This window comes from Apostichopus japonicus, chromosome 3, assembly GCF_037975245.1.
Source record: "Apostichopus japonicus isolate 1M-3 chromosome 3, ASM3797524v1, whole genome shotgun sequence".
In the NCBI taxonomy this organism is placed as follows: domain Eukaryota; kingdom Metazoa; phylum Echinodermata; class Holothuroidea; order Aspidochirotida; family Stichopodidae; genus Apostichopus; species Apostichopus japonicus.
The window spans coordinates 13540267-13559801 of NC_092563.1; the positions used below are offsets into that span (position 1 = coordinate 13540267).

The following is a 19535-nucleotide window of genomic DNA, read 5'->3' on the forward strand; positions in this document are numbered from 1 at the left end:
AACTAACACACAATTCTCTCCTTTGTTACATAATACTTTATGGTTTACATTTATACTTTCCTAATTCATAAACTATATTTCTACGTATAAGTTCCCCTCCTTACACAACCCCACCCTTCCCCACACCTTCCCAATCTTTAAAATTTGCCTCAATAGTTACGATTAATATTGTCTCAAATTAAGGGGGGGGGGGTATTTTTTGGAGAGGGGCAGGACTTTAAAGACCATTTAATATATCCATGTCCAGTTGCCAAACATGTATGTAAATTGCACAGTTTATTGGATGAGGTTGGAGAGAATGATGTTTGGCAAATTACCAGAAGTTATAACATAATTTCCATGTAATTTCAAAGAAAAGCATCGCGAAGTATTTTCAATATAGTTGTTCGCATAACGGTATGCTAGGCTCCGATCTACTGTAATGGACAGCGCCCTCTTATCAGTTTTTTCGTTCTTTATGACCTTGGGAAGATTCAATATTTTTTAAATTGTAAATATGTTGCAAAATAGTTGGCGGAACCTCAACACGAATGCAAATTCTCCCTCTGATCAAGTTTCTGGTATTTGTGACACATTCTATTTGTACAGAATATGTATGGGAAATGATCCCCATTTTGTCATTAAAAACTTTAATGTGCAACCTTGACGCTTGGATATAACTGGTTTTAGAAAATAATACACATTGGTTCATTTTTCCTGCGTCGGCCCGATGCCAAATACGGTTTGTGTAACTTCCATAACCTGGACAATCACTGACAGGTATAACTTTATGTGAAATAACATGTTTACGAACTAACCACGTCCCAATGGACAAGTGTTCACCGTTATTGTCTGATTTTAATACGACTCTTTTTTCGTATAGTGAAAGGCAGTTAGCTAAGCAGAACGATACAGTTCATTGAGCAGACACTTTCTTCTTCCAGTGACCCTATGGAAAATCATTGTATTGAACAAGAGACAACTGGAGACACCTTGAGATACCATTAAAGGTATATTCCGGGTACTTCCTTAGGTCAAAACCACAGTTTGTATGGCGATTTTTTTTCTTAATTTGGTGATATCGTGCGATTGCATCTGGCAACAATAAAGTGAATAATGTCAATTTGCTAACTTCAATTTTGACTGCTGACAAACAATCCGAATGTAATAGCATTCACGTATAAATCAACAACAATCTGATATGGTATTATTATCTTATATTAGATTAACGTTATCGTTAATTGGTTCAATAATTTCTTGAACATTTCAATATATGCTGAATTCAGGAAAAAAAAAGAAGAGAAAACCAAATGGCTAGCCATACGTATTTCAGATACACAAACACGAAATCAATTGAGCTATCACGGAAATGCACTGCTAATGGAAATTACATCACAGTGACTACATCAACGTGACCAAATTGAAGAAGCGAGTTGCTTTTCATAAATATTGCGACCATTTATTCGCTACAAGGATATACCTGTTTCTGTGTACAATGACGATTAAACTGTGAAAGCAAAGTGGAAAGATGGGATAACTGTACTCCCCGATGGAGTAAATGGTCTGTTTCGGCTGCTGTACCTGATAAACACGTATGTGATAGTTCATCCTATTAATAGCGCTCGGGAAGTCCGTGTATTGTTTAATTCATGTTATATATTGGTACTTCATACACTGCACTTCATTACCATTATAAGGTTGCGCTTAGAGACATCTGAGAGACATCAATTTAGAGTACGCAGAATTCATGTCTATATTTGCTGCTTCATTTGCGTCCAGTTAGTCCCGGAAGGTATGCAGAGATTGACTGTCAAAAGTTACCAGTTCTTTTGAGAAAGGTATGTATTTTACGTTTTATTTTTTGAGAGAAGACACAATGTGAATAATTAGAGTTAAATTATATGGGAGATTGATGCCCTTAATAGAGCTATTACCATTCGCAAGATTTGACGTATCTGTTGTTTCGAGCTAGTAATACTTGAAATTTGAACACTATATGCAGTTAACAGTGTATCACAAGAATATGAATATTCACAAAAGTCGCGTCAAAGGTGGCTAGTGTCCTTTCCTTTGAGTTTGGTGGGAGTCAACGGTCAAAATATGATCTTATATCTGTCTTGCGACGTGCGACATCTTTTTGGGTGGAGGCTAAATGCCACTTGAGGTCATCAGCTACTTTGTAAACACAGTAATACAAGTGGAATATTGGCTAATACCATTACTTGCCTATGACATGCTTATAATGAGCATAATGTCCTCCTTGTTTTGGTGGACTTTACAAGTCAATTTAGGATATTATTATTATTAGTGACTTGATTTATTATTCTCCAAATATTATGCATGTTTCCTTTATTGCTTACAAAATTTTCATCAAAATAAAATATTTTGCCTCACGAATAACATTAGTAAGCCTTTTGTAATTTACATAAGAAATTTTAGCATGACCGTTTATTGACGCGGATATACTGCCGGTATAAAGAATTTTTCTTATGGATTGACTTGAGGATGACATTTGTCATCCATGGTGTAAGATGTTTCCCTTTGAATTTCACCTTTTTGTATGGGCAGTTGAAAGCAAACAAATTTTGATAAACAGTAAGAAAACAGTTATATGTCTCATTTACATCATTGTTTTCAATAGTGCTCCAATCATAGTTTGATAAACAATTTCGAAATTTTCCAAAATTTGGGGAGAAGTATTATGTATCCAATTGGTATGAATACTTTCTGTAATATCAGTTAATAAAAACAAATCGGGCAGATGATCACTAATGTCGTCACATATAATACCAGAAGAAAAATTATGTTTCAGGTCATCATATAAAATGTTATATATGAGAGTGGCGGAGGTCTGAGTGGCTCTTGTTGGTTTTGCCATGCTTGGAATAAGAGCGCAAGAATTTAAAGTATTCTAAAGGTCTTCTGAAAATCTTTCTGTTTCAAATTCTAGAAGGTTTATGGAGTCGACACCTCGTAACCATTAAGCATTGTGCGTAGAAATGAGTATTGTGAACTCATCATTAAAAGTATGAACATTATTTGGTGGCCGATTTATAACCCCAACTTTAACAAAATTTTGCGGAGATACACAAATGTTCAACAAACTAATATTCTGTATGAGAAATATGTTCGACGATTTGATTATTTTGAGAAAATGTAAAGAGCCACTCCACCTCCTGCAGTACCATATTTTCTATCCTTACGACTAAAAGTATAGCCTAGGATGTCATACAAAACTGCCAAGGCATTATCAGTTATCCAGGTTTCTGTCAATGCAATGACCGAAAAATTATACTGCCAAGTTTCCAACAAATGAAGTAAAGAATCGAATTTTTCTCCAATGCTTCTTATGTTTACATGTCCTGTCAAAATTAATTTAAGTTCATTGGCATTATAGTATCGAAAATGAAGAGCATTTGATGGATGATTTAACATCTTGGCACGAATATCATATGTAAAAGATATTTTACATAGATCATTTAATTCTGTCATAAAATAAGATTGTAGGAATAAATTGCTAAAGGTCCATGGATCGTTTAGTCTTATTAAAAATCATCTTATATAGGTCCTTAAATATTACATGTATGTGTTAATTCCCATTTAACAGCCCCATTGTCAATATATCTTCAACTTAAACTGTGTTATACAATATATATGGCAGCTGGAGAGAGAACTATTCAAACGACGAACAAGACGAAGCTGTGTTTGTGTAAAAGATTATCAACAGATGAATAGAGTTATACGCCGATTTGCACAGACTATAATTGTGATTCAGACAGCAATATTGTTATCAACTCTAGAGTGTCTCAGAGAGACCACAATCAACTTCAGCTCCCGATTTGTTGGAAAATTATTCCGCAAGTTTAGAAATGTTAAATTCAATGTGTAATGTCAATGTTTCACCTGACGAGTTGTACGAGTAATGGAGATGATCAAAGTTAAAGAAACATAAGGACCTTTCTTCCAGCAATCCAGTATGTTAAAGAGGTTATAAAGTGGTGGGTTTTCATGTCTTGGAATGGTTTATCTACATTACTACAACACCATCCATGCACAAAATTCCCGTAAATGCGGCTCCAAGCGCCAGAAATTCGCTGTCAAAATATTCCCTAGAGATCTCTCGAGCTGCCACTTATAAAAAGCTGCCCACCGCAGTTCATCTGACGTCATCAAAGGAACCATTTCAGTCAAAGCCGACTCCCCGCTTTACAGATGCGGCGTCATACAGTTTAATAACTTCTCGTAACCACAACACTCTTCTCATCAATTGAAAATGTCTTCTCCCCGAATTTTGGATTCCGAGGAAATGGGACTTCACCTCTCAGGACATTCGTAAGCTTTGACGAAAAGTATTTTCTTGAAGAAGAGGAGGAAATAGTTTTCGAGGGTGATGAAGGTATCGGTGTTTTACTCTATTAATTGAGCCCCTTGCAGAAGAATTGTAAAACGATCCCGATGGCCGAGCATGGGCGGCGATCCTGGGGGGGAAGGGGGGGATATATCCCCCCCATGAAAATGGGTGGAGGGGATGTAATACACCATATCCCCCCCACCAAATGCCAGGGATAAGAATATTTTCATGCCTTTATATGCAACATCGTGAATGTACGGCTATTTTTTAGCTTCATTTCTCGCCTACCATAAACGCAGTGCGATCTTTTCAAATAAACCGTCTTTATAAAGCAAGAATAGTTGACTGTAGGCTTCACTGGCCCTATAACAGCAAAATGTATTATTGCGCCCACGGTATTGATATAGTACATATATGCACCCTCATAGTATTCATATAGGCCCTATAGTAGGCCTACACACTTAGGCCTACATGTTCCCTCGAACCGCTGAGAATCTCATGTTACCAGGGTAATGCTTAGTACACGTTTCACCTGGATGCCCTAGCAATCGGTACCTAGGAATGTAACTATATGTAATTGTGTATTGCATGTGTATAGGCCTATAATAGCCTGCATGAGGCCATTTTCTTCATCGAATAATATAAAAGAGCTCTCGAACATTCTAACGTAGCGCCTGAAACAAGATTGACAGGGGCAATTTTCCCAAAATAACACCCGAAATTTAAAAAAAAAGTATTTTGGATCCTGATTATGAGATATTTCGGACATGATATCCCTATTTTAATGTTGGGTTATATGCCGCTTGGAAACGTCGGGAAGTGCCGTTTCCGACCATCTAGGGGGTTTGTAAATCCCAAAATTTTCTTGTACGCTTCGCGCCAACTCATGGTGGCGCTACGCTTAGATAGTCAACAAGGTCATATCCCCCCCACTCGGAAGTACGGATCGCCGCCCATGTGGCCGAGACGCGGTTTCTGCCGATCGAAGTCCCCGAGAAGAACGGTTGGACTACCCTGATCCAGAAGTGGTCGGTTGAGCATAAACAAAGCCACCGTTATTAAGACCATCATTTGATTTAAATTATCTCGAATGTCGATGATCCTTCTACTTCATATCGAAGCTTCTAGAATTTTCTTACTTACAGTGCAAGGAAAATGTGACATTCTGTACAGTTCAAGTGAAACCCTATAGTATTAGTAATGGTAACATGGGGTCTAGACCTAACTACGTTGTATAACAGACTAGCCCGTGTAAGTGTATCATCCAACTCTTACGTAAAATCATAACACAACGCCAGTTTTACCAAAAACAAAAATGACAGATCTAGTATTGATTGTTCTAAAACCAACTGGCTTTAAGTTGTTTGCAAAATATTAGGTAACCAATAAAAACAATCGTCATTTGCTGCATCAAGGAGGCCTAGGATATGGTCATAACAAGTAATTTGGCAATAGAATAGGCCTGCAGGCACTCGGAACTTGTGAATGAATATGTAGTGTTTTGAACAAGCCGTGTCCAAATTCTTCGATTTCTGTCATCTTTTGGAAAAGCGTGCAGGTGAAATCCGTCTTTACTAGTGGTGGAGCAACCTGCAACCACATATCGGCTCGGCATATTTAACAGTTACGAGATAAATGTACACGTAAAAACTCCAAACACCAAATCTCAATTACTACATAGCACTGCAACAGTGTAATGTTGTGTGCTCTCAGACGTTTAAGAATGTAAACATAGCGTCCCGGATGTGAGCTGAGTTCCTCGGCTGACGTCACGCCGCATTACCGTATATACGACAATTTTTAGAAAGTTTTTATTACCCTCGAATTTTTGATCGTATCCTCGAGGATGCAAGCTTTGTTTGACACAAATTGGGTATCATTGGAAAGCTACGAGTGTATGAAAAAGGATGATTCATATAACTTTTCCATTTTACACCCTCTTTAAGTTTTTTTTTTAACATAGATTATGCAATTGCTATTGATTACTATTGTGTGTATTGTAGTACTGTAATGGGGGTTGACCAAGAAAAGGCGGGAGCCAGCGGGAAAGCATTCAATAGAGCAAGCACCACATTTCGCAGGTAAATAAATGCGACTTTATTTTTAAACAAGCAGCTAAATAAAATCAATTTCACTTATTTCACAAAAATGTCCAATAAATGTTAGGCTTTACTGAAATGAGACAATACATCCTAACATGATATCAAATAAAACAAAACTGTTAGCAAACTGCTTATCCACTAAAGAGCCTGTGTAGCAGAATTTGTAAAAGTAAGTGGGCCTGACGTTTCGATCCTAGCAGGATCTTTATTCAGAGGCTGAATGACAAGTAACAGAAAGGGAAAAAACACGCACAGAATACAGACAGGTTAATTAGCAGGGTGAACACTAAAAAGATATATGTATGGTACTTTCATCTTGCATGGTACTTTCAAATGTGATCGTTCTTCGATATGCTTCGTATGCAGCCAGCACATTGTTGAATCCAATTCCATCACCAGCCACAGCACCCAACTCACACACAATACTAAGGGTCACATCACTCGCACGACCTCTAATGTCATATATCTGACCTCATCAAGGAGAGACTGTGGATGCAACGCCTTCTCACAATTCAACCTCATTTGGCTCAACATTCAGGAAGGACATGACTAACCTTTTCTGCTCCCCCCCCCCCCATCTCTCCTTGTTTCCCACTTTGTCACCCTTCTTCTCGTAGCTCTCGTTCACTTGTTTTCTCTACAACTTTCTGTCTTTGTCCTTCTCTAGTTATTCCCTACACTCTTCCCTTAGTGATATCAATATACAGTAATAGTAAGAAATTGAAAATATAAACATACAAATATCGTTATTACACTACAGTAAACTATGGTGAGGCTTACGATGGAATTCGAGTTTCAGCAATCATTTTTGTGTAGGTACTAATTCTGCGTAATTATGTTTTCGTTGTACCGTTATACAGTATCAGATTAAGTAAAGTTGCTGGACCGGTATTGGAACTTTCCAATACTTCCATGCCAGTAACAAGTCAATAATTAATAAATTTAACACTTGGCATGTTTATGAACTGCCACCATGCCCTGATGAATATTGACAAAGATTCAGATACCTCATCAGTGCAAACATGACTTTAAACTTTGCATTCAATGGGCAAATGCATTCGACATGAAGTAATTATTACATTTGTTTTTTGGGCGATAGAATTTCGAGATAATGAGGTAAATGCACTTCTAAACCACTAAAGATGCAGTAAACAAGGTTAACTGTGACTTTATAAAACAGAAATACCCTTTAATCGTATAGACGGGTAAACCTCGCTCATAACAGCCAAATGCTTTATATATTAACCTACATTGTTAATACATTTGCAATTGCTATAGTCGAGGTAAACCGCTTTATGTACGCTTTGCAATTTAAACAAATGTATCCCATGAATTTGTTTCTTAACACTTCCCTAAATCATCCATTTTCCTTGTGTGAAGAATTGTGTTGTTTATGTGATCCGTATTGCATCGTGCTTTTGGAACACAACAATTTACCCCGTTTTGTCGTCAAACTAGAACACAGTGTGTCATATCGTGATATGAACTAATGACACAGTATGCTATGCTTTATTTGTGATATTGAAACTCATACTGATATAAGATCATGTAGCGAAAAATTGTGCGTCGTCATTTACTGGGTACATTCAAACGTGAATACTCATCGTTAGAATTCCGTTAAATAGCACCTCTCCTATATACGTTTCCTACTTTTATTTCTAATGTTATACTATAAATGCAATTTGATTCATAACTTGGCAAACCATTTTGTATTAATGCAACTAGCTGCTGCAACTGTTCATTGTGTAACACACACTTATTAATAAACGCTGAAAGTGCATTTAACTGTTAATCTACAACCCATTGTGAATGTTAATTCCCGGTAAAATGTTACTTTGCCATGATGCCCTGTTATTTTACAGAACGGACAGTAAACGTAAATGTAACGTTGCATATCACGTTTCCCTGATAGTTTAGTCATAAAACACTGTTATATTGTACAAACGGCGTGCCCCAGTAACATTACGTCTAAATTTAACCTTTAAGTTAAAGTTTTATTTTGAACAGTGTATTGGTCCCAATTACTGGTCAGTCAACCTGGGCAAACGTTCAATGTTCATATTTTCATTCAGATGCACAGTTTATAATGTGTGTAAGTTAAATGAACACCGAGTATGGTACAATATGAACATTCTTAAATTTTGATTGATACATAATTTCTTTTACCACGAAATCGGGAAAAGTAATACGAAAAGGCAATATAAACATAGTCTCTAGTATTGAATTTTACCTGTGCAAGGATTTACCTCCATTGGCCACGATCCCTCCCCTCTTTTCTAATGTTGGGGTCCAACTGCATCGGAAAATCCATGCCCGGGCCCACCATATCAAGCCCAGTCGTTGACCCAACCGTGTTTAAATGGGATCACATGGCGCATACGTTATAGTCTACATTCCTTATCAGCATCATGCATAACAAAATCCATGTTTTAGTTTAAGAGGGACTCACAGGACATGCCTTCAATTGTTAAACATTCTCATCACAGTACCTAAAAGCTCTAACCAATAATTAAGACTTCAAAAGTAGCTAGCTTAAAAGTTAGCTTTACAATGTTAAATCGAGCCATCTAGTTCTAAAAAAAACAACCCTGGCCGCCACCTATGAGAAATTGCAGTTCAAGCTATATATCTCGCCTTAATTTTATGGAATCTAAGCTAGAACATTTCGGCGAAAGTGTGTTGGTTAGAAACTATTTGAACTGGATTTGAAATGTACACATTCTGTACATAAATTTGGTGTAAAAGTAAGTGGGCCCACTTACTTTTACACATTGTCTTACGGAGGCCCTTAAGTGGATAAGCAGTTTGCTAACAGTTACTTTGTATAAATTGTCGATAAAAAATTATCGAAAAAAGATGGGCCTCTTTTTCTTCAGAATTCCTAGTGCACCGACAATCAAAGGCAGGCCAAATTAAGTATTTGTTAAAAATTAATTATCTAGCACTTGAAAGCTATAAGAAATTGCAAATTTAGGTCACAGTCACGAGTTTCTTCTGTTCTTTGGTCAGTTGCAAATGGAATAAAACGGTCAGACTAATTTTGTATAAATTGTTGATGAAGAATTATCGAAAAAAAATTATCTTATTCTTTAGTATTCCTAGTGCACCGACAATCAAAGGCAGACCAAATTAAGTATTTGTAAAACTTAATTATCTTGCACTTGAAAGCAATAAGAAATTGCAAAATTTAGATCACAGTCACGTGTTCCTTCTATTCTTTGGTCAGTTGCAAATGGAATAAAACGATCAGACTAATATATTCCACATGTTACTTTATCTTTATATTTTGTTTTAGATTAAGTCAGTTATCCGTTATGGCTAAAGGAATTCTAAATTCGAATCTCAATCGTTCGGATATCGTTTGTTTTCGTGTTCTCGTTGTCAAATTAAAGTTTAATATTTGAAGATCGATTCTTATTTTAACCGTATGCATTTATATTACTAGTAAGGTAAAATGAACTTAAAATACATGGTCTACAAACACCAAATATAACATTGGAATTCCTTGTTACATCTTCTTTCTTTGTAACTTCTGTGTAGTATATTTGAGAGCTGTAAAGGCAGCGTATCCAGTACAAAATATCACTCTACAGTTCATGAACTTGTTAAATAGATAACCCCCAAAAATCATCAAATGCCTCAAACTGGACATGGACAAATGATATATATCATTTTCAACGTAGCGAAAGTCTCTCAAGTAGTTTTGCGATTGTTTTAATCATTTAAATAGATTACTCTTTCTTTGGTTCTGGATTTCCAGCTGGAGTATTGTCAATACACAAATGAGTATGAATCGTGAACCACGCAGAGGAAGAGGTGGAGGTAGAGGCGGACAAGGAAGGGGAGGAACACGGGGAGGAGCACGTGGAGAAGCCCGGGGAGGAGCAAGGGGAGGAGCTAGGGGATGGCAGAATCAAAGAGGAAATGGTGGCAGACTCCCGGAAGGGAATGGAAGAGAAGACCAGCAGATTCGCAACATTCGAAATAATCGTGGCCGAGGGGATCGAAGGAGAGAACGGTAAGAAGTAATCACATAAATACGTATAACAATATTTTATGTGTCACTTTGACATATTGTTTAGTGGAATGGCTAAATATATAATTGTGTACCCATCATTCCAATGTGTTTACCGACTTTAGTACATAAGTTTAATATTTAATACATATATGTTAAGGTGGCATATCAGGAATTGTATTAGAGTTTACATGCTTCTATGGCACTAGAACAAAAAATTGCACCAAAGGACACTAAGATACAACACAAATTCAACATTCTTTTTTCCGCCTGAGTATTTTAAATAGCGATTTTGTAAACACAACACACAAACTGACAAGACCGGGAAACAAATTTAATGATATTGTAACTTCATAGTAAAATCACCTATGTTTCCTGGCAACCTTGCATTACTTAAACGTTCATTTAATTGTTTTCTTCACTCACTGAATTGAATAAGAGTTGTGTTTGGCACAGTTTATGCTCAGATTTTTGTTACAGTTGGATGGATGTCGAATATAACGTAACAATTGATCTTCCTTGTTTGTGTATTTCAGAGACTATAACGGCCAGCAGCACGTGCAAAACGCCGAGCGTAGAATACACCCGATAGGCTACAAACGGTTGGAAGAGCTTACGACGCTGGAACCCCATGAAACCTTACATCGTCTTGCTGCTTATAAAATGGGGTTGGAGGCCCTGCTGAAAGAAAGCGAAATTCGTTTTGACTTGATGATTCAACTGACCTCAGCATTAGCAAATGCATGTATTTGTAAGACAGCACAGGCAACACTTCAGGATATTGTTTTAACTCTTCAATGTGAAAACTTTTTAACAACACACTTAACTAAATACATTCTCGAATGGCATCACATGATTGCAATGAAAGAAGCTTATCAAGAAATCATCCCAAATTTGCTCAGCATCGTTCTGGTTATACTGTCATCAATGCTATCAACAATGCCGTCTTTGTTTCACGACGTTGGTGTAATTATTCTTTGCTTAGAGCAAGCTATTGAGAGGTGTGAGAAGATGAATGTTGTCTTTCCAGATGAAATTTCAATCAAGCTTGATCGATTTAAAGATTATCAAGCTGCTGTGGAAAATGAAGAGTACAAGCGAGACCATGAGAGAGGAAGAAATCTCGTTAAAGATGAACAAGATGCCTCACCGGAAGATGATTTTCATGACCTCCCTATCTTTCCCTTAGCAGAGGAGTTAAAAGAAGGCCACCGTCCCTTTCTACGCAAAAATATTGTAAACAAGGGATATGATGACGTCAACCATTACTTAGACATTCAGTTTCGTCTTCTGAAGGAAGACTTTGTTGCACCTCTTAGGAAAGGTATTTCAGAATACCGTCGGTATTTACAGAAAAAAGAAGACCAGAAACACATAAGACTTCAAGACGTGTATGTTTATCACAAAGTTCAGGTGCTAGAAGCTAAGCCTTTTGACGAAGGTATCGTCTATATGGCACGTTTCAGCACTGAACATTTAACAAGGATTAACTGGGAGAGATCTCGACGTTTACTTTTCGGATCGTTAGTATGTTTGTCATCCGATAACTTTGAAACAGTTCACTTCGCAATTGTTGCCAATAGGAAAACTGAGGGTCTGCAAGGAGGCTTAATAGATTTAAAGTTCCATGGAGCTATTGAGACACTTCCAACCCTATTTTCTGAAACATTTACGATGGCAGAGTCCTCAGCATATTTCGAGGCATACCGCCATGTCTTGAAACGCATTCAAGAAATCAGAGAGGATTCCTTTCCTTTGGAGAAATACATCGTGCGTGTAGATCCGAATCTTGAGCTTCCATCTTATCTAAGGCGGAACCCTTATGCTATATATGATCTGAAACCAGTCGCTCAGAAGGGTAAAGTGATCAAGTCTTTGATCTCTCGCGCAAGGTCATGGCCCCCCGAAAAAGACTTTGACCTCGACTCATCACAATTTGAAGCTTTTAAAGCAGCTCTTACAGAAGAACTTTGCATCATTCAAGGTCCCCCGGGTACGGGAAAAACCTTCATTGGCCTGAAAATTGTTGAAACACTCTTAAGAAATAGGGAGGTTTGGTCCCCTATTGGTGACTTAGCCCCAATATTGCTTATATGCTATACCAATCATGCACTGGATCAGTTCCTTGAGGGTATATTGGAATTTCTTCCTGAAGGTGTCGTGCGAATAGGTGGGCGGAGTTCAAGTGAAAAGATAAAAGCACTAAATTTGAAGGAGCTTCGGCGAACAAGATCGCAGCAGAAGCAACGTCCGAAGCATCAATACTTGCAGGTGAAAAATATTCGGGGTGAAATGTTAAGACTTGCTAAGGAGATGCAAGTGGCTCAGAAATCCGTGCGAACGACCAGTTCAATGATCCTTAAAGAACATAAGTTAAGAGATATCATACCACACGAACAGTTTCGGAGCCTCTTGACTGGATTTCTTCCAGATGAAGCACCTAATCTGAAAACTGGAGAATACATTGCATATTGGCTAGGCGCCATTGTAGGTGAACACGATACGGAAAATGCCTTTAGTGAAGATGAAGATGAAAGAAATTTGAATATTCATCCGGATTTGGCCCCGCCACTTACGATAAATCCCAATACCAGAACTGGCGTACATCGAAGACGACGACGTAGGCAGGAGATACTCGAGGGTCAACAGTTACAGGAATACATTTCAAGGAACTTACGATCAATGGACGAGATGGAAGAACGAGAGTATGCTGAAGCAAACGATGTTTGGAATCTTACACTCTTGGATCGTTGGCGTTTGTATAGGTGCTGCCTTCTGAAACATCAGCAAAATTTGCAAAGATCACTTGAAGCCGCACATAGAGTTATATTGAAGGAAGAGGTGCTACGACCATTCATGACTGAAGAACAACGAGACAGTTTGGATATTTTGAGGCGTAACCGCAATATTCAACATGGACAGGATATGGCTTTGTTCTTATGTGCACTTGGAGGACAGTGGACTGCGAATGAATTGACACGAGCGGCTGGCTTTCTCAATTTTGACGAAATTCAAAACGAAGGTGCTTTGATTCAAATGATGACAGATTACATGAGAAACGACGACAGTGTTTGTAGAATGAACGTCGCCAGGGAAATCATGATATATGTTGCTAAAGGTATGGTTCAAATTGGTCCAATGAGCAAATATGAAGCACAGAATGTCAGAATAGTTGGACAACTCCCTGTTCCAGAAAGGTGGCGTCTGTATAAATACTGGGTCTCCCTTTACTGTGCACAATTGCACGAGTGCTTGGAAGTCTCAAGAACCGGGATTTTACGAGAAGAAAAAATTATGCCTCTGATGACAGCTGCTCAAGTTGCAAGTTTACAAGATGAAAGTCGCAATGAGAATATCCAAAACTTGGATGGTGGACAGTTAATCCTGCTCTGGTTGGGAGCCTACAGTGGAGTTCCTATTGCACTTGTGCAGATCGTTATAGACAATTTACCTGAAGGTGATGACGAAATAGGTATCTTTGGAGAGGCTGATATTGCGAATGAAGAACGATATTTGGAGGATGAAAATGATGAGGAAATGAACCTGGAATTGGAGAATGTTGTTGACTACGATGAATATGAAAATGATGGAGTCGATATTACTTACAGACGCAATACAAACGACAATGAAGGTTGGGCGGTGGCTGGTATGAATAAAAGAAAATTAAAAAGATATGTAGCCAAAAACCTGCGGAGGGTTGACCGTATGCCATTCGAACGGGCAGCTCGTGTCGGAAACGTTTGGAACCTCCCTATGAAACAAAGATGGAACCTTTATAGACACTGGGTACACTTGCACAAAGAAAGCATGCAAGCAAAAATTTTTCCATTGCAAGAGGAATATGAAAAACAAGCAAAACTGCTGCATGAGGCGAGAGTCGAAGAAGATGTTGAGATCATCAAAGATGCTTCTATTATTGCCCTAACAACAACTGGTGCATCTAAATATCATCATCTGCTTCAACGGGCTCAACCAAGAATAGTTGTTGTAGAAGAGGCAGCTGAGGTATTGGAGGCCCACATCGTGACCTCACTGACTGAAAATTGCCAGCATCTTATTTTAATAGGAGACCACCAACAACTTCGTCCAAATCCGACTGTGTACGAACTTGCTGAACGCTATCACTTGGACATTTCTTTATTCGAAAGATTAATTAAAAATACCTTCCCTAAACATCGATTAAATCTGCAACATCGCATGCGACCTGAGATATCTCATTTGTTAAAGATTCATGAAGAGTTTTACCCAGACTTACAAGACCATGACTCTGTAAAAACTTACAAACATGTCAGAGGAGTCGAAAAAGATGTGTTTTTCTTGAATCACAACTTTGCCGAAACAGCGGAGCAAGATGATCGTAGTCGGTCCAACAAATTTGAAGCAGAATTTCTGACCGGACTGTGTCGTTACCTTCTACAGCAGGAATATCGTCCGGACCAGATAACAATACTCACTGCATATACAGGGCAACTATGGAGTTTTAGGAACTTAATGCCAAAGTCTGTGTTCGGCAGTGTAAAGGTTTGTCCGGTTGATAGATATCAAGGTGAAGAGAATGATATAATTCTTCTTTCCCTCGTTCGCAGCAATGAAAAAGGTAACATTGGTTTTTTGAAGATAGCTAACCGAGTGTGCGTAGCGTTGTCCAGAGCAAAGATCGGATTATACTGCGTGGGGAACTTTACCTTACTTTCAGAACAAAACGATGTGTGGCAAAAGATTACCGACTATCTATCGATGAAAAGTTTCCTTGGGGTCAAAATGATGTTACGATGTGCAAATCATCCAACGGAAACTACAGAAGTTCAAGCTGCAAAGGATTTTAAGGCCGTACCAGAGGGTGGGTGTAAGAAGCCGTGCGAGACAAGGCTTGACTGTGGACATGTTTGCCCAATGGTATGTCATCCTCGTGATTCGGAACACGTTAATATTAAGTGCAAAAAACAGTGCACGAAAATCATTTGCGACTTGAATCATAAATGCAGTAGGCTTTGCTACCAACCTTGTGACAAAAAATGCAACTACAAAATCAACAAGTTGTTAGATTGTGACCACACAAAAGAAATCCATTGCCATGAAGGAAGCTCTCATAACATACAGTGTTTAGAGAAATGTCGAGAGTTTCTCAGTTGCGGACATCAATGCAGGGCAAAATGCAGTGAAGAGTGTACTGATGTTTGTAAGGAGAAGATTGTAAAACGATTTAAGTGTGGACACAAAGGAACAGCTGAATGTGGTAATAAGGACGACAATTGCCCCGAGCCGTGTGGTAAGACATTGCAGTGTGGTCATAAATGTGAAGGCACATGTGGCAAGTGTAAAAATGGAAGACTACATGTTTCTTGTGTTAAACCTTGCGGAAGGACACTCGTTTGCGGGCATGAATGTAAATCAACTTGTACCGAGTATTGCCCTCCTTGTGTGAAGCAATGCGAAAATAGGTGTAAGCATAGTAAGTGCGTCCGAACATGCGGTAAATCATGTACGCCCTGTAAAGAGGTATGCGAATGGAGCTGCGCACATAGTAAATGTCACAGACTTTGTGGAGAACCTTGCATACGACTTCCCTGTGATGAACCATGTAGAAAACTATTACCCTGTGAACATGAATGTATCGGAGTATGCGGAGAGACTTGTCCGAAGTTATGTAGGATATGTGACAAAGATGAGGTGACGGAAGTGCTTTTCGGAGATGAAGACGAGGACGATGCCAGGTACGTTTATTTTTTTCTGTTTTGCTTCATTTCCGTAAGAATGCAGGAACGGCTACCTGTATTGTTACTGCCGTTAATGTCTCGCCTTTTTTGTCCTTTTTTTAAAAAAGAAATGTATAAAAGTGCTAATGACTAGGCACAATAGCTTGTGTCTGTAAGTAAACATAATATGTAAGCAACATTTTGCAACTGTAAACCAATCACACGTTCATAATCAGCTGAGTTTCCTGTATCCTACAGAGCATGCATGTCAAAGATAGGATAATGTTGTCATTCGTTTCGTTTCTTAAATACGGGGTGTAGTCGAAAACTGTCGAATTCCCTATCAATGGTTGGTTAATATTAAAAAGGGCTCCCTACGAAGAACTAAATCTGTCCTTTGATATGACCGTAGTCATACAATGCGATACTAACCTAACCACCCAAGTCGAACACATGTATGGCTTATACATGCTCAGTGCGTAACGTATTTATTTATTTTCAGGTTTGTACTCTTGGAAGATTGTAGTCATATCATAGAGGTGGTAGCTTTAGACACGTGGATGAAACAAACTACCGTTGACGAAGACAAAACAGTGCAGGTTAGTTCTATCTTACTTGGTGTTTGTTTCATGTCGACGTAAGAGGAGAAGAAATTAGTCACAGAGTAGGCGTTCTCCTGATTATGTTATTACTGGCAACACAGTAAGGCAATAACAACAATCTTGCATTCTACATATGCATACAAAATCCAACATGAAAACTGATAGAGTTCATAAATTAGCACAATGAATATTCATATATTATTTCCCATTTGTTATTAGCTTCGTGTTTGTCCAAAATGCAAAACACCAATCAGGAGGAACTTGCGTTATGGCAATGTCATTAAGCAAGTACGTGCCGATGTGGAAGAAATAAAGAAACAAATTCTTGGAGATCCTGTTGACATCAGGGAGAAAAGAGAAGAACTAATTCAAGATCTGTCTCTGGAGGGGGATGGAACAGTGAGCGAAATTCGCCGTATTGCAGCAACGCTTTTTCAAGAGCAGCGTGTGTCAAGCTGTGCTTTTACTTGCTCTGTTTCGAAGACGTTTGTGGATAATTTTCAATTGCAAATTAAAAATTGTTGGACTGAGACGCAAATGACTTCCTTAGGTTATAAAATGGACATGTTTAAGAAACTTTGCGAACAGAAAAGGAAGACCACACGAATAAATGACCGAAAGGGCAATCTGGAAAGGAAGCAAACACTAGACCGAATATTTCAAGACATTCTTAAGTGGCTTGATAAGTTGTCGTACATTAGTGAGCAGAATGCGGAAGACTGGGATAGAGAATCAAAGCGTATATCGTATTGCATCAAGCTAATGGAAGATCGACTTCGTGTTTCAGTAACTCGAACACCACAAGTTAGTGACATTCTCAAGAAAATCCATTTGATCTTGACCAATGGATCTCGTTTCTCCGATGATTATCAAAAGTTCGTCAAGAATCAATTTCAAGCGATGCGAAAGTACGGAACAAGTCTTGGAGTTTCTGAAGAAGAAAAGAAAACAATAGTTAAAGCCGTCGGTCTCTCAGCGGGACATTGGTATAAGTGTCGCAATGGCCATTTCTACGCCATCGGAGAATGTGGAGGAGCAATGGAAACGGGCAAATGCCCTGAATGCCAGGAAGAAATCGGTGGACGCAACCATACACTCCATTCCTCGAATAGGCATGCTCCTGAGATGGACGGTTCACGACATGCTGCTTGGTCTGCGGGAGCAAACATGGAAAATTTCGATCCTCGAGAGTTTGATTGAATTATTTCTACGACTTTAATAGCAACGTAACCATAAATTTTTGTCATGAAATTTTAAGTCGGTACTGTAACATCTACCTTAAAAATGAATGATATTACTAAAATTGCTGATTAATACGCTTTTTGTAGTGAGAGATAATGAGAATGAGTCTGATAGCGTCAATTTCTCGTTAATTAAAATGCTTCTTTCGCTTATGCTTCTCCTTATGTAACTTGTATATATTTCTGATGTTGTGAAAGTTGGATTTACCCTTAAATGTTCCAATCTATTCCATTGGTATTGAAGGGGTTTCTAAAGTTGGTCAGAAGGTTTCAAAACATTAGGAGTTTTGGCAGTTATAGAATGTCAATTTGAATGGTATTACATTCATTTTAATAACAATTTGGTCATAAGTTAACACGGTGACGTAAAATGTGTCACAGAGGGAATCGTCACTGAAACTTTGATACCATCAGGCAGTGTTTCCCTTCACTCTATTTTTTCCTTGAATGTAAAGTATATATTTCAAAACCATTGAACGATATATCCACGCTCATGTGCGAAACTGAGTAGGAATAGGATCATGAAGACGAGTTAACGTCTAGGGTGGAGGTGAAGGGGGGGGGGTGTGTGGATAGGCGTTTTGGGATTACTTTTATGCTATGCACAACATTGTTAAGCATTGCAGTGATTTATGTCTCTGCTGGGATAAAACGCCCGCTGCATGTAACTGATATTCACATCTACATTAGCATTGTTGCTTATGCTTGTTTCTTCTGTTTGTTGTTATATCTGTGTTGTGGAGGGTACTGTTACGCTTAATGTTTGGAACAGTAAGGGTAGCTATTCAGTTCCACTTATCGACGATCTTTCTTTCTTTCTTCATAATTTCTGATTATCTGATATTTTTGGAATTATAATGTAGATGAAGCGAATGACAATAAGCCAGTAAGTAATGGCAGACAAGGATATTTTGGGTGTAAATATGCCAACTGAATTAATATATGTTACGTTACTGAATTTGTGTAGGGCAAAACGTAGCTAGTTACCGATGATAATCTCTTTCCATTATTTCAACTTGTTTTCTTAAAAGAAAAGACCAAAAAACCCAAGAAAAACAAACCAGCAAAACAAAACAAAAAAGAATTCAAAACACATTCAATATCATTAAGCAGTCAGTATTCCTTAGTGCCACCAGTTGGATAAATTGGAAATCGATGATAAGTTTAACACCTTATGATGAAGCATAACAGAATTGAAGTATCTTTCAACCTCATTTGGTAGTTCGAAAATAGCAACATACAACGGTGTGTATAACTAATGGGATTCGCTATTATATTAGCCCAATAGTGCTATCCATACTTCATTCTAGTTGTAAACATTCATTGAAACCGTTAAAAGAATGATTGAAAATTCATTACACACATGTACTCTCTATACCTTGTATTAACTTTCTTTTCTTTTCCTTTTAATAGATAAAGAGGTTCATTTTAGTGTCTAGAGTTACTTATAATTTTCATTATACGTTAAGTAATTTGGTAGCTTAATTGCCTTTGATGCCCATCAGACCTCGAAAACGTCATTGTCTATCTCTGACATTAACCTGTGGAA

At 38.1% G+C, this 19535-nt stretch overlaps 1 protein-coding gene across 1 annotated transcript; it reads left to right on the forward strand.

The window, feature by feature from the left end:
* The first annotated feature begins 1472 nt into the window (after window positions 1–1472).
* Window positions 1473–19422, forward strand: LOC139963798 (NFX1-type zinc finger-containing protein 1-like). The gene is made up of 5 exons (XM_071964963.1): window positions 1473–1817; window positions 10193–10450; window positions 10984–16161; window positions 16646–16742; window positions 16965–19422. The coding sequence occupies exons 2-5, from the start codon at window positions 10215–10217 to the stop codon at window positions 17943–17945; spliced, it is 6492 nt and encodes a 2163-aa protein (XP_071821064.1). The 5' UTR covers window positions 1473–1817; window positions 10193–10214; the 3' UTR covers window positions 17946–19422.
* Window positions 19423–19535: the final 113 nt, after the last annotated feature.